The 24,767-nt window shown below is 35.3% G+C and overlaps 1 protein-coding gene across 10 annotated transcripts in view; it reads right to left on the bottom strand.

Annotated features, from left to right (window-relative positions):
* The window catches only part of ZC3H13 (zinc finger CCCH-type containing 13), an 81,108-nt gene that overhangs the window by 40,462 nt on the left and 15,879 nt on the right, over positions 1 to 24,767 (bottom strand). For 6 of the 10 annotated variants that reach the window (XM_020971196.2, XM_078147580.1, XM_078147583.1 and 3 more), the window contains exons 5-9: positions 21,374 to 21,482; positions 16,777 to 16,916; positions 15,572 to 15,732; positions 8,457 to 8,654; positions 3,878 to 4,051 (exon numbers count right to left, since the gene is read on the bottom strand). In XM_020971196.2, coding sequence (XP_020826855.1) covers positions 3,878 to 4,051; positions 8,457 to 8,654; positions 15,572 to 15,732; positions 16,777 to 16,916; positions 21,374 to 21,482 — 782 coding nt within the window. The remainder of the gene's footprint in view (positions 1 to 3,877; positions 4,052 to 8,456; positions 8,655 to 15,571; positions 15,733 to 16,776; positions 16,917 to 21,373; positions 21,483 to 24,767) is intronic. The other 4 variants (XM_078147581.1, XM_020971231.2, XM_020971245.2 and 1 more) reach the window with 2 other exon arrangements.

Below are 24,767 nucleotides of genomic sequence, written 5' to 3'. Positions count from 1 at the left end.
CTTCCCTACTCCAAGAGGTTTTCTCCAGTGGGAGGACAGAGCTCAACCCCAAGCAAGAGTCTCACGCTTGCTTATGATTATCCATGGCAGTGAACACAAGTACTGATCAGGGAATAGGGAATAAGGGACATGTGTAATGGTGAGAATTACTTGATAAATAAGTGCAGTATGAACTGCTAAGAGCCATAACCTCAAGGAAAAGTGGCTATAACAGCTAGCAGAAGACCAGAGGAGGAAAAACTGTTACTATATGATATAGGGGTATAATACCTACTGTCTATTACCAAGACCTCAGTGAAGGCAGCTAGAATAAAGGTTACCTGGCATGGATTAGGAAAAGAACAGTAGTGTCCACTATCTGCATCTCACACTGACCACCCCAAGGGCCAGCACATGGTAAGCTCTTCTCTAGCTCGTCGATGTATTTTCTTGTTAGCATACATTAACGCTGCTAACAGCTAAAAACCCAATGAGGCACACCAGAGACTCACTATCTACTCCTAGATATTCTGGCATATCTGCACTTGTCCATACTGAAAATGGTGAATGAATAAATGAATGAACGAGCACATATTAAGTGCTTACTACATGCCAAGTACTGTGCTAAACAAGGTGAGTACAAACAGACAAAAAACAGCTCCTTCTCTCAAAGACCTCACATTCCTAGTAGGGAAGACAATGCATGGAAGAGTTCAGGCGCAAGGTGGACAGAAACAGCCAGAGGTCCTAGAGGTTCAGCTATAAGGCAGATCGCAAGTACCAAGAGTCCCATAGGATATATCAGGATGCCTGCCCCAGGAGTGGCCCACCACCCTTAGGAAAGAGAGAGTGAGCCTAACAGTAAAAATTGAAGATTTCAGGTTTATCTCCAGCTGGGTGGGTATAGGGGTAGAGGGAAGTCAGTGTCCAACCAAGAGAGGGCAAGAGTAAGGAGGCATCAGGGTCTGACAACAAACGTGATGAACACTTCTATTTCCAGGGACATATGACCCAGAATTCTACTTATACATTTGATATGGATTCAAACTGTAACATGAATGACCTTGATAAGAAAAGTAATTGTTCATTCTTTCTTCTACAGTATTTACATGAAGATACTTAAAAACTCCAACTATTTCCCTATGAGACAATTAAAATTAAATATACTTGCTTGAAAAACTCTTCTTTTACACACACACACACACACACACACACACACACACACACACACTCACTGTCTCTCTCTCTCTCTCTCTCTCTCTCACAGAGACTGAAACATAGAGATACATAATGCTAATTATAAAGCAATAAGACTTTTGTTGTTTTTCTAAACAAACATCAGAATTTATAAATCCAAATAAATTGTTGTTCACTTCAAAGTAGTTACTTTGGGGGGACCAAACACATATTCCAACAACCCTGATAAATACAAAAACAACTTTGAAACTGACTTCACAGCCTGAGGCACATTCTTTCAAATATCCTCAAAAATCTGCTTTGAGGCTTAGTTTAGTTTTTACAAAAAGCCTACAATGAACAAGGAGCAATTCTCTCATGAATAATGAAAAAAATCAAGCTGGATAGTAATACTTACGTTCAAGAAATACTTTATACAAAATATATGATATGGAATACTATCATGGTAAAGAAGCCTATCACAAAGAAACTTTCCAGGGCTTCAAAGTTCCTACATAAGCCTATCTTATCTATCAATCACACAATGTCATGGTAAAGAAGTCAATCACCAAGAATCTCTAAAGATCATTTTTTTTAAAAAGGCAATTGGGGTTAAGTGACTTGTCCAGGGTCACACAGCTAGGGTCAAGTGTTTGGTCAGAGGCCGGATTTGAACTCAGGTCCTCCTGACTTCAGGGCTGGTACTCTATCCACTGCACCACCTAGCTGCCCCCTAAAAATCATTTTAAAGATAATGACCAAGAATGTCTCCAGGTCTTCACAGTTCCATGAGACCTAGCAGTATGAGTTCCGTAAGAACAACTCCACTGACTGTAAATAAATTAATTTTGCCTTCACTTTTTATTTTGATGGGCACACTATTGGGTTTTCCCACTACAGTCTTATATTATATTTCAAGGTCATACAGGGAAGATGATGTTTCATTACCAGTTATTATTTTCTTCAAAAACACCATTTTGTTGGCCCCAGTCTTGAAAGATCAAAACAAACATCAAGTCTGCTATTCTTCAGCATTCAAAATATATGGCATAATCTTCACAGAAACTTTAATGCTCATCCTTTCCTAATTCATCTGTTTTTAGGAACCAAATCTCTAAACCTTTTAAACATTTTAACTGATCCAATGAAGAATTCAACAACCCACGCTGTACATCAACAGGACATTTTCCCTAACTACTTTAAATTTTTTTTCAAACGTTATTCCCTTAACTTCTAGTTTGGTCAGCGTCTCATTTAACTTCACAAAGATTTTTATACCCTTTTCTCTAAATAAAGGTCACTTATTTTTACACTGACTGAAAACAATAGACTGTCACAGATGCTTGCAGAAAAACAGGTGATGTTCAAAGTGTGACTGCTATGCATTCAAATATTGCAAAAGCATACTAAGATCAAAGCAAGCCAATGCAAGAAAAACACATTCTTATTACAAGTCAGATGATAAATGTGTTCAAATTATGTGCCCATCTATAACCAGGCCCATATTTCATTCTAGTAACCAAGATGTATCACTATTGGGTTGTCAAATTTTTGAGAGTAGTGTTAGAGATGAAATTTTGAAATTGCCTAAATAAATTTCAGCACAGTAAGTTTCTAAAACCAAGAGAAAAATTTCCCCCAAAACTAGTTTCTACAGACAGGAGAAGCATTTGAAAGCACATTGCAAAAGGGCAGACACTAGGATTTCAAAACCTATATGGTTTTCAGCCAAAGAATTCACAGTCAATAATGATCTGAGCAGTCTGAGCCTGGAATTATGATTCATTCCATGTCCCAGATAACAATACCAAGTGCAAGGAGACTAAATTGTGCTAAGGCACTTGAATCAGACCTGAACTATAAGATACATACACACACACACACACACACACACACAGAGCTTTTATAGCTTTAGTTTTTATTTTACAAGTCTGCCATAAAAGGAAACAGTACTAGGTACATTTACAAGACAGAGTTCAAAATTAACAAAATGTCACTCTGACCAGAAAAAAAAGGGTCTTATTCTCTTTTTAACTAAGGTAAAAATAATCTAATTCAATACCAAATAAAAATTTGGACTAGAAGTCAAAATTTCAGGGAAAACAAGAATGGCTTTACTGAACCAAAAAAGGGAAAATAAAAATATATAGTCTTTCCAGTACTCCAAAACTCAAATTTGTAAACTATAAGACTATCTTGACATATAGCCATTAAGGTATAGCTTGATCAGATACCAATCAAAAAAGATGTTGTTAGTTTGCCTGTTTGTTTTGAAATGCTGTCTCAATTCAGTATAGTGTGTTTCATTTTGAAAAAAAATCCCCAAAAGGTCAGAAGGAGAAGCTCAGAGAGAAAAGTTCCCCTAGTCCATGAAGGCACACTCTTAAAACATGAACGAATTTGATAAAACAAAATTTCTCACCTCAAAAAGCAGGTAACAATTATCAACCTTCCTCCACAAATGTTTCTCTGAAAGTATTTATGCAATGTCAACTAAGCTGTAATTCAACCTTTTAAACAAATCACGTAAAGTAAATGGATTATGAAACAAACTAAACAAAACTTAATACCATATATTATGATAAATAGATGACAAAAAGCACTAACACATTGTAGCTATCCAAGCTCCTTTACTGTACACAAAAGAATTTTTCTTGTTAAAATTAGACAAATTTCTGAACCTCAATCTTACTTCCCTATATACAAGCCTATGTTCTCCCACCTGCGAGATGGAGAAAAAGAATGCTTTTGAGTCGATGATTTTGTTGGAGCCCGAGAAGGTTGTCGTCTCTTTGCAGCAGGGGGTGAATATTCCCTGGAAGGGGAAGAATTACTGCCAGAATGATCTGCAGGACTGGGGGAACGCTTTTGTCTATGGGAACCTTCCGAAGGATCTCTATTCAGAAAACATACAAGTAGTAACTTGTTAAACAGACATGATGTAAACAAACTAACAGAAGAAATGATTAAAAAAAAAACAAGCAAATAATATCTGATCCAAAGCACCGTGAAAAAGTAATCTGCATCAGATTTCATTTTTGCATCTGGCAGAGATGGTATGGGGGTAGGGGGGTGGTAATACATGTGTGCATATATATACACACACACACACACACACACACACATATATATACATATACACACACACATATATCTATACATGCATAGATATATACATATGTGTATATAAATTATATTTTTTCTCAATTTAAGAAGAATCAAATATGTCAAGGTAATCCCCAAATCCATATGACGTTTAATCTCAAGTTCTGAAAAATTTTAACTTCTGGGGAACATATTACAATAAAAGAACCTTGCAAACAGCTATTCTACCAAGAAGAAAAAAACACTTGTTCCTGACACTGTGCACTGGAGATAATGAAGACAAGTTGGAATGCTATATATAAAGGCAATGTCAAAGAACCATATTTTGAATTCCAGAAATAAGGAGAGTAATGCTTCAAATCTGGGCTGACTCAGTTACATTTGCTTCAAGTAAATAATTATGGTGATATAGTCAGTGGTAAGATCACCTACTATTTTCTATTCTTGTGGGGCTTTTTGGAAGACCACCTTGTGAAACAGGGCAAAAAGCATCATTTTTCAAGGTTAAAATTTCCCACTATACAGACTTTTATCTGTTGTTGAGAAGTCCAAAGAATAGTTCATTAGACATGGGGTGAGGGTTTTGTTTTTAAATTGAAAAGACCAAGAAATAGAATATTTAAAATGATAATTTTCATTTTACATGGATCTGTAATACACAACTTAGCTTAAGCTAAACTAATAGACTTTATGATAAGAAAAAAAAAACAAACATTGACGCCCTGACCCCGGCTAAAACGAATGAAATAAAGGACAACATATTTAACCAGAGCACACAATCAGAATTAATCCTAAGTCAGTGGATGGTCTTGATTCCAGATTAAGTTCAGAGAGTCATTTAGAACTGGAATGACAAAACACATTTTGAAAACCAGCTATTAGTAAAGCAAATATCCAACTACCTCTGAACTGGTACCATCTAAAATAAATGAAATACTGTATCGAACAGAAAGTAAATTTGAAATACCCAGACTCTTTATATACTGAAAAAACAAAGAAAGGTACTAATTCTATGTTTAAATTTGAAAGAGATTCATTCAAAATATTAAGTACTATAAAACTTATTTTCCAGAGTTATAACAATATAAAAGAATCAGAATTTCAGGGTCAGTCTTGAAATTTCCTTCCTGATAGTCTATTTAATAAATAATTTGTAAAAATGTATTCTACAAGCTAACTTACATTAAGAGATACTTACCTCAAAAAAAAAAAAAGAAAGAAAAAATGGTCACCAAATTTCCCAACTCAAATCAATCTATCTGCATTTGTTGATACAATATAGTTCTGTAAGAATAAACAAAATCCCTAGGAACAAGGCCTCTATTAACAAGTCACTCAGGTATTGATGTAGTTAGGTGAAATCAGTAATCAAAGAAGATGGCTGCACACCTAGGCAATCCACTGGCTAGTCATCTGCAGTTAGGGAGGCATCTGCGGCTATCTGTGGCCTTAGTGTCACCATAGGTGGAACAACTCTAAAAGAATGTTATAACTACACAAACTGAGGGCCTCCTTCACCTGAATAAGGAGGGATGAAATGAAGAAGGATTCAAATAAAGCAGATAGGGTAGGAAATGTATGTCCTAGAATGAATGAATCCCTATGGTTTCCATATTATTTTTACCTGTGGTAAAGAGGTTTCTGATAATAAAATGTTTATCTACAACATATTCTTATTTTCTAATTAACAACACTGGTAATAATTAACGTATTTTTTTCCAGATACTAAACTGTTTGTGAAAATGACCCAATAAAGCTTCAGCAACATTAAAAATCTTTTAGTAACTTTTAAGTTACTTACCTTAAAGGTACTAAGTAGGAGTTATTGTGGTTATTACCCAGACAATTTAAAGAAGGGGCCAAAAGCATTTCCTATCTTGCTTCAGGACTCTGACTTTTAAAAATTTAGTCCATTTTCTAAAATTCATAGCAATGAACATTTACCATAAGATAAACCTAAAAATTTCTCAAACCAGTCTTTTTAGAAGAGTTATAAACAAGTAATTAACTCCCACAAGACTATAAACACCTATAGTTGAACGGAAGCTCCTGAAATTCAGGAACTATTTCATTTTTGTCTCTGAATCCCCAGCATGTGGCAAAATATCTTATACAAAGCAGGCACTTCATAAATATTTTCTTAACTGAAACTACAGGATTCAACCTGACTTCTGAGCTTCAGAGCCTTCAATCCGGCCATAACTTTCTTTCCTAGTTTTGTGCTTCCAACGTCTTGGTAAAAAGCCCAAGCTGTGAGCTCTGATTCTCTTCTGAGTCATAAGTAAATGGGCCCTAGAATTCCTGGTAGAGAGAGCTAAAGGATGGCTGCGTAGTTGAAAGTTGCCAGTATTGAAATGAGAGCAATGGAGCTAGAGAGCCAGGACAGAGATCCTGGGGGGTATCTAAGTGCCCTGAGGTTGTAAAAATCTTGCACTTCTCTCTAAAGTACAATCTGAGGCATAGGTAAGCATCATTAAAAAAAAAAACTATGAAAACATAATCATTCCCTAATCTGAAGGCAGTGATTATTCAAATTACAAAATGATTCACAATGGGATTCCTCTAAATAATAAGCTCTCTCAGTACAATGAAGGATGTTTACTAAATTAACTCCTAGAATTTGAAGGCAGAGAAAGGTAAGCTAAAAAGTGTTCAAAATGTTAAAAACCACTGTCGATTCCAAAACTAAAATTAAAAACAGCCCTGATAATACAAGCTAATTGGAACATTTGATTCCATTTATAATGATTTAATTGATGGCACTTTTCAGGATGACCATCTATTGTATAAAAGGAGTTATATATTATACAAAAAAGACTTTTATCATTTAGCATGTTGTGGAAATGGGACTAGTCAGTCTCCTAAAAAACACCGGTCTAAAAAAAAAATTTTTAATTTTTTAATTTAAAAAAAAAAGGCAGTCCACCAGGAATTTATTTAGGAGTAATAAGAAAGGCCAAGTTGTTTTTTCTTTTATTTACAAGTAAATTCAGGAAGCCAAGTACCACAAACAAATTAAAGCAACAAGCAATTATTAAGCACTTACTATGTGTCAAACTAAGAATGGCTTCCTCGGTCCAGTACACAGATAAGTTACCTCATTTCTGCCCTACTTTTGGTATCACTTTTACTCATATAGCCCTCAAAAACTAACCCTATCATCTAACAGCCGCTTCCAATATTTGTCCTAAGCCTATAACTATAAAGTTTGTATTAACTTGTTACTGGATAAAGGATTTATTCAGAAACAGACCCAAAATGGCAGCGTTCAGAAATCTGTAGGTCTTAAACTTTCTAATCATACACAACTTTAAGAACATCATTCTCCCACAGCACAATATGACATGATCTCACATGACAAATTAATGTGATTCTTGTAACTCCCTAAAACTCTACAGACATAAATTCAAATAATATATTTTGTGAAACCATGTACCTTCATAAAGGCACAGGAGTGATTACCAAAAAAACACCTGGCAATTAACACCTGGTAGTCAAAACATCACAGATGGAAATCACTGAGGTAGAAGTTATTTATACTTTTCATCTCTCCTTAAGAACAAAGGAACTCTAATTTATGAAGGCTTCAACTGTGTAAAAACATGAGTTTGAAAACTAACTAGCTAGGCCAGGGATATTTCAGACAGACAGGAAACCAAAATAGCAAAAACCTGTCTTTTGAACAGTAAAATAAATGTTTTCCCTAAGCAAAAGAAAAAGTTATGAGATTTGCCTAAATAGTATCCATCAGTACATGTGATAGGAAAAGAAGAAAATCAGGAACTGATAACATCTTAAGCCTGCACATCAAACATTATCTCCAAAGCCATGAAAAAGTAGGAAAGGTGTCTGTCTGAGAATGTCTTCTTTAAAATGCATGGTCTAACAGAGATCTACTATGATGGCTCACAGTTCTAAATCTGGAAGCCTAAGAGAAATTTTAAAAGGTTGCCTTTCTCCTTTGTTATTTCAAAATAAAAATATCTCCAATGAAAACGGATTCCTCTTTTCTTGGGCTCCCTGATGAAGCTGGTAATGTTCAAGTGGTTATGCTTTTACCCAACAATTCCGTTTTCCAAGGTGTTAAAATACACTACAGCTGAAAAGTTTGTCAAATGTTAATGTTCTACGTCACATAAACAATAAAAATTCAAAGGGTAAAACAAGATCATAATTCAGAACACAATCCTACTTACCTCTGCTTCTCTTTTTTTTCTTTATGTCTTTCAATATCCCTTCCTCTATCTTTCCCTTCTCTTGGCTTTTCTTCAACCCGTTCTTTAGCTTTATGTTTTTCTTTATGTTTTTTCCCCAAGGCAGTTTCTTCCTGTATAGGAGGAGGTGGGCTAGGAGTACGAGGTCCTTTCTTTTTACTCTGGTTGCTTTTAGAACTCCTAATGGCATTAAAAAAGTATCAGTTTATCTTTAAAAGGTAAATGACTATTTTAATTTAGTATACCTTAATGGTTCATCTTTCCAAATCCAAATAAGATTTTATAAGTTAAATTCCTTCAACAGTATTAATAAAACCTAAGAAAGCATCATATATGAAAAAATTTAACTGCCCTATTCTTAATATGCCCTTCTTGTTGTTCAGTCACGTCTGGCTCTTCATGACTCCATTTGCGTTTTCTTAGTAAAGATACTGGAGTGGTTCACCATTTCCTCTTCCAGCTCATTTTACATGTGAAGAAACTGACAAACAGGGTTAAGTGACTTGCCCAGGGTCACACAGATAGTGTCTGAGGCCACATTTGAACTCAGGTCTTCCTGACTCCAGGCCCAGGGCTCTATCCACTGCACTACCTACCTGCCCTTTAATATGCTGATCTATATCTTTACAAGCAGAAATAGTAGGTATGCAAATAAGAAATAAGGAATTATGCTGGAAATGTCAACTATTTCCCTACCACAAAAACTAAAGAACAACTCAGGATGCAGGATCACAGAAATGACCACGACAGGCATCTGTTAATATCTGTCTAGCCTACAGAAAAACAAAGAGTGAAATCACCTATTCAAGTTCATCACATCCTTAACAAAGATTATATTGATGTAACCAAGTATTTATCTGTTCATTCTTTAACTAAAACAGAAGTGGTCAATTGATTTCTTTATGGTCACCTGACTAATATATTAGTTTAGTTAACATTTTCAACTTGCTAGTGAATTTTAATTCAAAATCTTTTTTAACAGCTCACAGAGAAATTTCACATATTTCTTTTAATCCTTTACTTACTCACACTTATTACTAAACCCTATCATTCCCTGTTTCTCAAGGCTTGAGTTTTGATAACTCTAAATATTAAAAATACATATTAATCTAAGAAAATTTGAAGAGACAGGAAGCCCAGCCACAAAGGCTTTAGTATTTGCCTATGTTTTTCAATCTTAAGCTCTTCTTTTCTAAATCTCCCAAATTCATTCTCTCCTAGACTACTCCTAAGTTTTTCTTATATGAAATACTTAAAATAACATAAAACTCCACTTCTCTTTCCTTCCCAAGTTCCTCATTTAAAAATTTTAAGAGCTGATCAATCAATCAAGTCATTATTAAGTACCTACTATGTGCCAAGTACCTTAAATTGGTTTTAATGGTAATTAAAATCTTAATGAACCTTTACCTAAGGTTCACTATCTACAGATTACAGATCATTTGGTCCTGTCTCCACTTCTGCATCTTTACAGATCAATCCATTACTTATAATACCATCACATAAGGGGAATTCAAAAGTGCTAATATTGTTAGCAACTACATGATAAAAAGGTTTGCTCATAGGATCATAGACAGAGCTGGAAGGGACCTTTGAAACCATCTAACACAACCTCCTGATTTTAAAGATGAGGAAACAAAGTCCCAGAGAAGTTAAATGTCTTGTCCAAGGTAATCCAGGGAGTTTGATAGTTTAATCAAATAATCAAAACTGTTCCATTTATCTATGTTAGCCCTGTTTTCCCTCCCCTTCTTACCAGAAATAATAGTTTACTGTATGAGCACGTTAGAAAAAATAGGTCATACCCAGAGGCATGCTGCATTTCACTATGTTACTAAGTATATTCTAAGTTTTCCATACAGTCCGAACCATTAACTGCTATGCTACGCAGCTACTAGTCTATTAATATTAGAATCTTTGCCATACATTTGTTGCACTAGAAAGATAACAATGCTTACACCAAAGATCACATAGATCATTTTCAAGACAGAAGCATGAGGGCTGGAGGTCCATTCTCCAAAGTTTATATTACTACTAAAACAGAACTTCCATCTTCCAAGCCTAATTCCTCCTCCAAAGATGGATTTTGTTGACAAATGTCTATGTTACAGATTTGGGAGATTTTATTGTGCTAACTGAAGAAATCCAAGAATTGATTCACAATCTGTAGAATCAGGAAGAATCTTTTGTTTGTTTGTTTGTTTTTAGGCAACTGAGGTTAAGTGACTTGCCCAGGGTCAAATCAGGATGATTTTTAAACCAACTTTATGCCAACTGACTACTCTGTGGAGACAAAAAGGCTTTACTATTGGTTTACTTTTTTTACTCTTAAGCTCTTTCTAAACCTCTCAAATTCATTCTCTCCTAGACTACTCCTGAACTCAAAGTATTCAATAGCAATAGTATACAAACAACAATATATATGTAAAAGGGCACTACAGAATGAAGAGCACTGAGCTAGACAACACGGGAGAAACAAAAGACACAGTTCTTAACCTGAAGGAAGATAGTCTCCTAAGTGATAAGACACCAAAATAACAACACACGGCTATAATATACATTACAGAGAAAGTACAATATGAAATCTAAAGGGGAAGGTCATTATCAATGGGGAAGGCTCAGGAACGACTTCCAAATTCAAAACACTAAAAACTTAGACCAGACTACAGCAAGCAATTATAAAATGAATAAAAGGCCATTCAGGTACCATGTGTATCAAAGATGGTATCAAGAAATAATTACAACCGAGTTTTTCTTAATGTCCCAGACAACTGTTTAAGAGAAAGAGATGAAGGATTTGTTATGGGCTTACTCTGTTCCAGGCACAGTGCTAACTGCTGAAGGTACAAATATAAGCAAGACAATTCTTACCCTCAAGGAACTTACATTCTGATGGTGGAACATGACAAGGTAAAAAGGGTGAAGTGGGAGGGTGGGAGGGGAGGCAGAAGAAAGAGTATTCACATAAGATTTTGATATGAGGATAACTGGAAAGTGGAGGCTCTAGAAAGATAAGGCAAAAGCATATCTGTCAAGGGAACTAAAAATGGAGTCCAAGTGTCTAGTAGGGTGGAAATGGATAGAGATTAAGGACATGAACTGTAAGACTACAATCTGCAGAAAAAGTATAGATCTGCATTGGTTGAGGGAGTCTCACTAGGACCTACCTACACCGATGAATCACAGGCTGAGTCAAAACAAGCCAATATACAATGTTATACACACACATATACATTTATATTTGCTTACACACATGTAAAAATATTTTAAAAAGTTAAATATTAATTACATTAGAATAACAAGCTAGAGTTTGAATGAAATGTCATCAAAAGAAATTGCTGCCTTCTACTGATGTGGTTTCGTGAAAAGTTCAATGAAAGTCACAGTTGTCACAGCAAAAATAAGCAATTTTCATTTGTTACTGTGCAACTTTTTTTTCAATTTTTCTTAAAGAGTATGTACAGTATATACATAGCATATGTAAAGTATATGCACCACAAAAGAAAAGTTAGTCTTATTACTTCCAAGACTAAATGATCTTCTACGATGTCTGTTCTGATCAAAAATTATAATACTCACATGTGTTTGACTGTAATGACTTTTAGCTAATTTTTTAAAAAGTACTGTCAATAATAAGCATTTGCTGATTACTTTACTCACTTGGCACATAGATTATGCTGTCTTGTCTTGCTGTTAATAATCATTTCATGTGTTAAATAAAAAATAGTTACACATCTCTTAAAAAATATTAGCCAGTTTATTTTTAGAAGCCTGGGTTCAAAGTCACATTGAGCTGTTCTCAAAACCAAAAGTATCTTTCAAAGGATAAAAGTCTGGCACCAATGAGGCCAGGCTACTCAGAAAAAGATGCTGAAGGCTGACAGTCAAAAAAAAAAAGAAGCTGAAAAAATATTTGATCACTGATAACATTCTTGTGATACACAACTAGAGATGTTAAAAAGTGACAACACCCCTTTGCATTTGTTTGTTTTTTATAAGTCTTTCTTTACAGTCACATCTTATACATAAAACTAGGAAACAATTCTAACACCCAAACAAGATAATAAACACGAAAGAGTTTTTGGAAAGCATAAAGCATCATTCAAACAAACTACAAGCAACATGTATCTGGGTCAATTTTCAGAAACCTAAAGTACCAGACCTAGATTACAAAAGGAGAAAAAAAGTTTTGAGCCCAAGAAAAATACCTATCACAACACCTAGAGTTGCTTAGACAGCAGCCCGTTTTGTTTATTTATCAAATTAATAAAATCAAAATTTAATCAAATTTGTTAAATTGGTAATCTTATGACATTGCTACTCAAAATGTAGATATTTCTAATTTTATAAGTTCAGAGGTAGATTTATATGATTTTTCATTTTTTAAAAATAAGAGAACTTATCTAATTTCCCATAGCCACAGTTCTGCCCCTCGTTCTAACTAGCTACACAACAGATCAGAAACAGGTGAGTCGCTGAAATTGGACCAATTGAGAAGACAAATGACAGTATGTGAGGAAGGGGAAATTCATCTGCTGGACAGGCACAGTAGTTTGAGATCATATGTTATACGGGGGATGCATCAATAGGATCTTAGGGTATTACTGTATTATCACAATAATTGACTTATTTGAATCAGGAAGAAAACGTTAAATTGTGTTTTATATTGCAGCAAAACATCCTATATTATACTTTAGAAAAAAGTCATCCAAAACATTACTTATAATTTTTTAATGTTTTGGCAAAGTTTTAGTTTTCTGGATAATTCACTTACCACAACTCATGCAGAGAAAGCTGGGCACAATGGGAAAAAAAATTGGGAATGGAATCAGAAGACAAGGGTCCAAGTCAAGATTCTAATACTTCTATGCCTGAGTTTCCTCATATGAAAAATGGGGATAATGCTATTTGTACCACCTACCTCACAGGGCTGCTGTGAGGAAAAAGATTTTTAAACCTAATGGGACATAGAAATATGAAGTATTATTATTGATTCCCTAAGAAAGTCTGATAAAATGAGGGACTGCTAATATAGTAACAGTGAGATGAAAATGAAGAAGGGAAATATCACCAGGAGGTATACATAAATTTCAAAAAGAAGGTAGGTCATAAAGCCATAGTTTCGAAAAAGAAGAAAGGGGTTTGAGATTCCAAGCAGCATCAAATAATAAGCATTTCAGGATCTACCATGTAGCAGGCACAGCCACAGGCATAGTGGGGATACAATGACAAAAGTTAAATACTCCATCCCTGCACTCAAAGAGGTAACATTCTATCAGGGAATGCTGTATATACACAAGTACATGTAAAAATGATACAGAGTTACTTGAGAGGAGGCTCTAAAAATGGGGGGGGGGGAAGAATCATGGAAGGCTTTTTATAGAGGTAGCATGTGAACTGATTCTTGAAGGAAACTCAAGCAACAAATAGTTATTAAAATCTTATGTGCCAGGCCCTGTGCTATGAAATGGGGCTATAAGTACAAAAATAAAACAACTACTTGTAATGAGCTTACATGCTAATGGAGAAAACAAGTACATATAAATATACTGCATAAAATATAGTACATATGAAAATACAGCATATAGTTCATACATTGTAAAATGTACTTACTAACTTTTAAGACTATAAAATGGCTAATAGATAATACATAGTGAGTGAGTACGCCTACACACACACTCGTTAAATATAAGGCAGTTTGAGAGGGTAACCACTAACAGTTAGTGTTATCAGGAAAGGCTTCATGTAGAAGATGGAGTCTAAGCTTCATCTTACATGAAGAGAGGTACTCTAAGGAAATGTATTCCAGGAATGAAGGACAGTCAAAGCAAAGGCAAGAAGACAGTAGATGGAATGTCATGAGTAAAGAACAGAGAGGAAAAGATGCTATCAGGAAATGTTAACAGACAACAGAATTTTTCCAACAGGACACATCAATCCAGCCATTTGATTAACAAAATCTGGATTAAGCATTTTGTAGTAACCAAAAAAAAAAAGGGCTGTATTCAGATGTTATATAAATAAAACCAGCAAGATTTAGCTATAAAATTAATGTGGGGTGAAATATGATGACAAACAAGTGTCCCCAAGGGCACTTCTAAAGCACTATACTTTGCTTCCTAAATTACACTATTCCAGTCTGATATTTTATCACTGAATTGTATACTTTCATTTTCTAGTTGAAGGAACTGAATGAATGAAAGCATTTACTAAGAGCTAGCTATATGCCAAGCCCTGGGATATAAAAACAAAAGCAAGACCATCCCAGCCCTCAAATACCTTACATTCCAGGAGGAGTTAACACCTCTAAGGGTGAGGAGGCCAGAAGGGTGTTTGTTTGGAAAGACAGGCTATACAATCACAGAGGAATCATTCAATTTAAACACCCCTTTCCTGAAGCAATAGTAATATTGATTAGATTACTGTTCCCCAAGCATATACTGCAAGTCAGATGGCCAGGGCGGCTGATCTGATGGCATGTGAGTCTAGGATCTGGGACTGATGTTTCTGTTTTCATCACAGGACATCACCAGGGCGGTGATTCCAGAACTAAGGGGATCAAGTCACCTAGAGCGTGTATTCGGTGTATGTGCATGTAGTCTAGGCCTCTGAAGGAATGAGCTGGCCAGCTGGAGTTCCCTCTTCCTTTCACATCTCATTTACCATCATTATCATCTTCTTGCCTTACCTTACCATAACAATTATTAGTTTACAAAACACTTCTACATCAATTGTCTGATTTGGTGTTCATTTTCCTCATGGGAAGTGTTCAGAAAAGTTAAGTGCCCTTCCAAAGAGCACAAAGCAGGTAAAGTGAGTCCGGATGAAAGCCCAGACAGATATTCTGACTCCAAAGTGAATACTCTTTTGCTTATGCCCGCAATGCTCCATAAAAGATAAGAACAAGTAGGTTAGACTTCAATCAAGTATGATATAAAAATACAAGACAAATTTGTCCAGATGAAAAAACCTAGGCGAGTTACTTAAGGAGCTAAAAGTAAATTCGTATGACATGGTAGATAACATTTTTGTTTTTTTAGTTTAAAATTTTCGTGAAAAACTATGCCTCTCATTCTAATGCACATTTACCTACTGACCTCTGCTGGTCCAAGAGAGGAGAAGACACTGCAGATATCTTCTTGTCTTTCTTGCTAGCTGAAGATGACGACTTTGGACTTGATTTTCGCTTTGGAGATTTACTAGACTTTCTTAGAGAAGGAGATGGAGACAATTTTGATCTAACCACCTCTGGAGAAATCTTTTTAAAAAGAGAAAAATTCAATAAGTTTTACTAATGCATAGAATTATGCTAAGACATTAAGAGTGAAACGTCTTTAGATCATTAAAAAAAATTAGCTTCCAACAAAAAAATACTGCCCTTTATACCTACGGATGTCTGCTTACTTAAAAAACCTATTTTACATTTAAATCTTTTTTTCCTACAAAATGTCTCAATACGACAGAACTAAGTATAATAAAATTTCAATTAAATCAGCTAGGTGGTTTTTCTATTTACACTTGACATTTTACAGAGACAAATAACAAGAAGGCAAATAGATGAGCTACAGTTTTTCCCAGGATTGGTATATACTTAGGCCACTCTTGAACATCATCTAGACCATAAAAGCCCATAGAATGAACCTTAGTGATACAATGGCACTAAAATGCTTTACAAGTGCACATTTTCTCTTTTTTTTTTTTTTTGGTTAGGCAATGGAGTTAAGTGATTTGCCCAGGGTCACACAGCTAATAAGTGTTATGTGTCCAAGGTCACATTTGAACTCAGGTCCTCCTGAATCCAGGGCCAGTGCTCTATCCATTGCGCCACCTAGCTGCCCCAACAAGTGCACACTTTCAAAATGCACAAATAAAGCATAATCAATTACTGTATTTTATGCTTACTAAAGCAGGAAAATAGCATTTTTAAATAATTTCAATTAATAAAGGTGAAACAAAAAAAGTTTCTATAGAACCTTTAGATAGGAATCCTTAACAGAAGCAGAAGTCAACTAACTCCTCTATTTCCCAAACATTACAATTAATCTAGGTAATAGTAGTAATCTAGGTAATCTGTGGTAATAAGGGACTTGAAGGCTAAGATGATAAAAAAAAACTTGGGAATTTCTTCTACATGGCAAAATCATTTTCAGCTTTAAATTTGTAAAAGCCCTGTTAACAGATAATATATTTGTTGTGATTGCAAAATAAGGATAACGCTGTGTTACCCTGAGCAAGGCACTTAACCCCACTGCCTAACTAAAAAAAAAAAAACCAACAAACAAAATAAGGGTAACGACCTCACCTCTTTTTTAATGACAATTTCTTCTCTCTTCTCCAAGTTTTCTTGTTCTAGCTTCATTAGTTCCCTCTGAATCTTTTGGCGCTTCATTTCCAGTGACAATTCATGGACATAATCATAATTAATGTCTCCATTGTCAGAATCTTTAAGATAAAAGTCAGCACTGAGACACTTTAACAACTTAAACATCAGAGCTATACTAAATAATTAAACAATGGATTGCCAAATTAAAAGAGTATTCTATTATTATTGGAAAGATGGCTTCTAAGGGCCCTTCAGGCTCTAAATCTATGATCCTACGAGCTTTTGTTTTATATTGCTTACACTTCCTGAAGTACTGCTTCCCCCATCTCCTTTACAGAAACCTATCTCCTACAAACATTTTTTTAAAAGAGCAAAAAATAGTTCAGAAAACTATCCAAAATATTTTTAAAAAAAGACATTTTATGCAATGTTCAACATTCATAGTCCCCCACACATGTGCAAAGAAGCAGGGGGAAATATCTTCCCAAATCTCAGACATCTCATCCAGCTGAAATTTTGGATTTCTTTGACTTCTCCATCCATTTCTCCCCTGCCCAACTCATCACTGGGAAATGTCATCATCTTGCAAACTGCAAGATCCAATCAACCACGGTACTCACACCTTGGTACTAAGTACTCTCTGCCCCTCTAATTAGAAGGTGGAACCATAAATTTCTGTATTTAAAGAGAGAGTACAGGCATCTTACACATCTCATTTCCCACCTCGATGAATTCATTTTGTACTTCTTTGGCTTTCTCACCATGCCCTCATGCCTGGCATCTTCCTCTCCACTTCCCCATCTTCCTCCTTTTCAGCTTTCTTGTGTTGTATTCCTAGCACTTAGGACAGTGCCTGGCACACAGCAGGTGCTTAAATGTTTATTGACTATTGATAGTTATACTTCTTTGGGGTAAGATTTGGTTTATTATAATTTGGAAACTATAATTTCACAGAATTCAATTTCTATAATTTTGCTAACTATTCTTTCCACTGACATTGTTATTGGAACTGATTTTCCTGGGTCTATTTACCTGTTCATAAGTTTATATGTCTCCCAAAGCTTCTCTGTACTGATATTGAATTCATTTTTTTTAACAGAATAGTTCATTATATTCATGTACCACAATTTATTTAGGCATTCCCCAATGGATGGGCATCTACTTTTTTCTTCCAGTTCTTTGCTACAGCAAAATGGGCAGCTATAAATATTTTTGAGAGCCCATAAGAGCTTTACCTTTGTTACTGACCTCCCTGGGGAAATACTTAGCAGTGCATTCTCTAGGTGGAAAAGTATGAATACTTTAATCATTTTCTTTGCATTATTTCCAAACTGCTTTCTAGAATGATTAGACCAATTTACAGCTCCACCAAGAACATACCCATCTTTCCACACACTCTGCAACCTTATTACTTATTCCCCTATCTTTGCCAACCTGTTGGGTATGAAGTGAAACCTTAAGGTTGTTTTGTCTTACATTTCTCTTATTATTAGTGATTTGGGTCATTCTCTCATCTGGTTTTTAATAATTTGTAATTCTTCTTTTGAGAGCTGTTTATATCCTTTGAAGACTTCTCTACTGGGATTTTGGTTTTAAGCACATCTTAGTTTATCTATGTCTCTTGACTTTCAGACCCTTATCAGAAGTATCTGATGAAGACTTTCCCAATTGACCTCTTATCCCAGCTACATTGATTGTGTTCATTCAAAAGCTTTACAACTTCATGTAACTGATGTTGCAACCTTTTATCACCAACGCTTTTCTTTATTGGGTTAATAATTCACTCCCTAACTTTTCCAGCATGAATTGAGATGCTATGGGATTTGGCTTGTGTGTTTATTAACAATAATATTAATGTATAATGTAATTCTCTTTTTTATACTTATTGATACTATGAATTTTTTTTTTTTGCTTTGAATGATACCATTATTCCAACTCCTGGTTTGTTTTTAATTTCATCTGATGAATAGTAAATTTTGTTCCAACCTCTCATTTTGATTCTGTCTTTGCTTTTTAGATGTGTTTCTAGTAAACAACAGATTGCGAGTTTTTATCCATTCTGCCATTCCTCTGATTTTACTGGATTGCTATAGTTCATTCACATATAATGTTATCAGTTAGGTTTATGTTTTTCTCTATTTGTTTATTTAGCACATTTTTCAAAGTTTTTATCTCATTTCTCATAGGTGAATACTTTGTCCCTGCTATTAGTTTTAATATATTTTGATGCAACTCTATTTCCAGAGTCTGCCTTTCCCCTACTCTATTATCTCCCCTCGTTTCCAATGATCTATTCAGTTATATATTTATTCCTCTCTTTTGTCCCTTCTATTTCCCTATTCAAAATCTTCCCTCTTCTTCAACTACTTTGTTGGCTGGTTTTCTTTTTACTATACCTTCTCCTAAAAAGTTTTCACCTGCTTTGTTCTCTTCCCTAATTCCGTTCCTTCCTACCTTATTCTGAAATTTTAATCTCTGATTCATGGACTGTATTCATATTTTACAGTGGGATTTCTGTGATTCTATGATTCAATGATGAGGCTAGAAATAATGTTGGCTAAAAACAGCACTATATGGTAGAAATTACTGTATCCTAAAATGTACATTCCACTTCTGCCCCTTTCACTCCCTGTAACTATTTTCTTTCCTGTTGACCATGATGAGACTACGTCCCTGTTCTGGTTACCTACAGCCCACAGGAACTGACACATTTCCTCCTGGGCAAGAATTTGTCCATGGAAGCACAATACTCTCTCCAAAATGGTGATCTCCCAATGTAACAACTTCTCCCCAGATTAAACCTTTAATGAGGCCTCAACTCCCACCACAGGTACACACCTTTTCCCCCATGAGTGTTCTTCAGTGGCACCCCCGCCCTTCTGTTTAAATAAATTTAAACTCTGCCCCTTCAGTCCCCAAGACTCAATTCCTTCCTTCTGCTGCCCCTCCCACTGCCTGAATCTCCCTCCCCTCCCCTCATCGCAATTCTACCCCACCCCTGCCCATTCTTTCCAAGAGACTAGAGGAATTATCTCTCTGCTATTCATCCACACACTTTGGCAGGGTGCACTACACCCATTCCCCACTATCTCCCATTTTCCCTCTTCTCACCTATTCATCCTCAAACACTTGGCAATTCTGTTGCACAAAATGCACTGATTCACTTACAGTGTGATCATGAGACTTAGTCCATATTCCTGTAGTTCTGCTTCTCCACCTTTACCTCAGAAAAGGCCTAGATTACTACTTCTAACTTGTATTAGCATCTTTAAGTGCACGAGCTCTCTCATCTAGCAAAATGGAGTTAATGATATTGTAGTACCTATCTCACAGGGATACTGTGAGATCCAAGTGAAATAATGGATATACAACATTTTGTAAATCTTAAGAGGTTATATAAAGAAATGTAAACTACTCTTACCTGACACTGTGGGAAAGGGGATATACTGGTAGCTACTCCAATAAAAGTCATCACACTCCAGTATAACATTCATTTATTCAATAAACACTTACTAAGTACCTACAAGTACAATACCTCTACTGAAATTCTGTTACTGGTGTCTCATTATGACATACAGAAGTAATCTTGGGTTCATAAAATCACAGATTTAGAGGTGGAAAGTACCTTAGAGTCCTCCTGATTGAACTCTAATTTATAGGTAGAAAAACTGAGGTAGAGAGGTTAAGTGATGTCCCTCAGGTTTTAAGTGGCGAGGCAGGATCTGAGTTATCTTCTCACTTCCCATCTAGCATTCTTCTACAATGCAGAAGACTTTGAAATGACTCCCAATGAGTATTCAAATAAATAAGGTGCAAAGAGCTTCAGCCACTATTACAGTACTTAATATGTACATCTAGTAGATGCTCAAGATATCTTAAATAAATTCAAATTATTAAATAGACAATAACTAACCAGAACATCACATTTCCTGATTATTCTAGCTAATTAAGGTTCACTGTTATTCATCCTCTAACATATTAATTGGATCAGCTACTTTAGTGCAGCCTAAACCCAAGATACTCACTTTATAATATAAATCTAGCTCTGCTGTGACAATTACAAATATTATAAATAGGTGGCCAATTTTTAAATGAATTAAACTAAATTTTAGTTGAAAATTCTAGTTAATATAGATTTTACTTGCAAGACTCCTAAAGGCACTAAATTACTTGCTGTGAAAAATGACATAATGGCCATGAACCAAATAAAGGTGGGAACCAACCGAAATCTGCAAAGAAGGCTAATTTCTACCTAACAGAATTACAGAGCAGAGGGACTACCATAAAAAGGTTTTGGGGGATGCCTAGGGCTCCAGGAATAAATTAGAAAAGGCTGACAGAAAACTGCTAAGCAGCTGGCCTCTCTCACCTACTCCAAGTCAGTATTTCCTGCTATAGTACCAATCAGCCACAATGATGCAGGTTATACAAAAGCCTTACAGAAAGCTAAAAGATAACAGATGGAAGCCTTTCCAGGCTTCTAAGGTCACACAAAATCCACAATGTAAATAATCAAGAGTCGACTAAGCAAAAAAAGCAAATACTTTTTTTTTCTTTGACATCTTTTTAAACTTACCATCTCTGTTAGTTTCCCATTCTACATTTTCTTCTTCACTTTCTGGAGTTCTCTCCTTGGTTATTTTGATGTCTTCCTTCTCCCTATGTCTTCCCCTTGAAGACTCTTTCTAAAATTGCACACATAAATTATAAAGTCTTTGTTTTTTTAAATGTATGACTTTATTAAGAGAAATAATTATGTCGGTAAGTCAATCTAAGAAATAGTTTCCCACTTACACATAGCAGTAAGTTCTAGACATTTCATTCCACTATTCTACTAGCATATCTTTATAAAGAACAAGGTGTTAAAAACATACGGATATTTTTCTATCAATTTACAGAGCTGGTTCAAGGGAAAAAAAGCAAGTAAAAAAACTCTGTGACCTTCCATGTATGACATGCACTGGGAAAATAGTCATTTAAACATTTATACAACGTACTGAAATGATCTGGGATTGAGCATAATTTCATAAATATTCTCTACTATATAGCAGTCAAACATTTAATAACTTTATTTCAGATTAAGAATATCCTAACATCATTCTTTCCTAGAGAAATAATACTATTGAAAAATGATTTTATATCTCCTAGTTACCTTTAAAAACAAAAATGTACAATTATTTTAATAGGAATCAACATATGTAAATTGTTTTTACAACACTAAAAGGTAAATAAATTAATATTTAAAGTTAAGGCTAACAGGTCATCTTCACTTGAAGGATTTCATTTTAATCCAGGTACAATCTTAGACTATAAAACAAAATCCTATAATAAAAAATAAGCTATTTTAAAACTCAAATTAAACATCCAGTTATATCAGACTTATAAATATTATCTGAAAAGCCTCCAGACACTACAGGAAATTACAAACCAATCCTTGTCTTAATGAAGCTTATGATCTTCTTCCCCACATCTATACCTTCTCATTAAGATGCTAAATCTTACATGACAATGACAATCTCTTCTCCGAATATTTTTAAACAATGATCTAGCTTACCATCTGAATATTAGAGATATGTGTAATAGATACAGAAAGTGGCAGATAAGGACATGTAGAGCTAAGCTAAAACTGCTTCTTTACTATAAATATAAGATATAGTATCACAAATCTAGAAGAGGGAGGAAACTCAGCTGTCCAACCCCTTAATTTAAACATAAGCAAAAACTGAGGCAAAAGGGAGGTTAAGTGGCATGCATACAGGAAGGATTCTTCAGACCGCAGATTTGAATGAAATCATATTATATAACTAAAAAGATTAATACATATTATCACACAGGAGGCCCACAGGATTAAACTGACAGAAGTGGCAGATGTGAAGTGCAGAGAAGGAATTCCACTGGCTTCTAGGGCAAGAAAGGGAGTAAAACCCAAGATTACCAATAACAATAATCAAAAACTTTATACAGGCCAGAGCCAAGAACTAAAAGAAGCCCAAGAAAGAAGAGATCAGAGCCAGGTTCCACTTATTTGCACTGACAATAGTTCTCAAAACCAGTTGTCAAGAACATTTTATAAATGTTTTAATAGCAATTCCCTACTGATCTGATGGGAGCCAACACACAGATAAAATTTATTTTTTCAAAGTGAATTAGTATTCAAAACTAAGGTAAATTGTAAGCTAATTTTCTTTTCTTTCTTTTTTTTTAACTAAAGGCCAGGGTAACATGACTTTTTATAGCTTCCTAAATTTCTCTTATCATTTTAGTCCCCTACAAATGTCCATAAATTTTTCTTTAAAACCACAAACCCCACCTATAAGCTATTTCAGAGGTAGTCAGGGGGAAAGTCTCCCATTCCAGTGATGTAGCCAGGAAGAGAAATGCCAAATAAATGAAGATGGTGGCTACAATACCACCATTTAATAAAAGCAGCATGTGAGTAAGCCCTTAATTTTCAGCTAAATAAAACTGGGGCAAAAGAAATAAGCTCTGGATAATGAAACTATCTCCAGAGATTTTAATGCTGGCAGCGAGCCTCATATTAGCACAAACTTTATTTCTAAAGTTTTTGTTTAAGAGAACACTGATGAACTAAATAACTGCCCTAAATTTCAAATATTTTCACTGGTACATTAAAATACTATTTGCACATGATGTTCCTAAAGATTCCAAGGCTTGACACAAAACATGTGAGTCAAGAACCTAAAATTCTACCAGGGCAGAACATATCATTGAAAGTTGGTAAGAGTGGATAATAGTAGGGAAAAGAATAATCAATGGACTATGATTTCTCCTAAACATCTGAAAGAATGACTAAAAAGGCACATAATCAAATGCTTATGACATTTCACACACTGTGCTAACCACTAGACATAAAAATACAAAAAGGCTGTGGCAACCCTCAAGCAGGTCAATATAACATATATAGAAATAGGGGGAAACAACACTTATAGGGGGAGTGGTGGCCAAGAAGGGGTATTTTGGGTAAGGAAATCAAAAGGAAGATAAGTGAAATCACAGTTCACACTGGTGAACTCTCATCAATCAGAAGTCAAGAACTGGACTGTCAGTTAAGAGGTTAAGGCTAGAGTACAGCAAATGGCATGAGGATGAAAAGGGAGTACCCATGGAAGAGCAAACCTGGTTTTGGCCTAAAGGATAAAAACATCCACTTAGAACAAGAGAAGAGCTGCGTCACAAAAGTCTTGTATCTCAAATTCAGCTTGAGCTTCCAAAAAACTTACAGGATAAAAAATTGAACTATCTTATTGAGTGCCTCCAACAGGGCCAAAAAAAATCCCCTCGTACGTAGAAGTGGTCCCCAAAAGTTTAAGAGGCAGACGCTGACTTCCAAGGAAAACAAAAGACAAAAAAAGAGGAAACAAAAAAGGCAGTATGCAATTATATAGAGCAATGAAGCCCAATTTCAGGTCTAGCTCAAATTTAGTGTCACCAAGAGCCTTGAGAACCCTCTAGAAAAGCTCAAAGGAGGAGACAGAAACATTTGGCTAGGACAGTTACTGGGGCAGCACAAGCAAAAGTGGTGGCCATTAGTTCCTGTCAATCATATTCTTTTCCCCCTCTTCTATTCACATGGAACAAATCCTAAATCAAGCTTCAACAAGTACATTAGCAACTGAAAAGGAAAAAAGAAGGGAATAAGCATGTATGTGGTACCTACTGTGTGCCAAGCACTCTACTAAGTGTTTTACAAACATCATTTCATTTGATCCTCACAGCAACCCCAGGAGGTAGGTACTATTATTATCACCATTTAACAACTGATGAAACTGAGGCAAACAGAGGCTAAGTGACTTGTCAAGGGTCATACAGCTAATAAGTACCTGAGGCCAGATCTGAAGTCAGGTCTTCCTGACTCCAGGCCCAGAGCTCTATCCGCTGTACCACATAAACACTTAGTGAGGAACCAAGGAAGACAATGAGCAAAGGTGACCAAATATGTCTCCTACTAA

Source organism: Phascolarctos cinereus, unplaced genomic scaffold (genome assembly GCF_003287225.1).
Source record: "Phascolarctos cinereus isolate Bilbo 61053 unplaced genomic scaffold, phaCin_HiC Scaffold_7;HRSCAF=346, whole genome shotgun sequence".
NCBI lineage: Eukaryota > Metazoa > Chordata > Mammalia > Diprotodontia > Phascolarctidae > Phascolarctos > Phascolarctos cinereus.
Note: the sequence above shows the minus strand (reverse complement) of the source record. Positions and strands in the feature narration are given on the sequence as shown.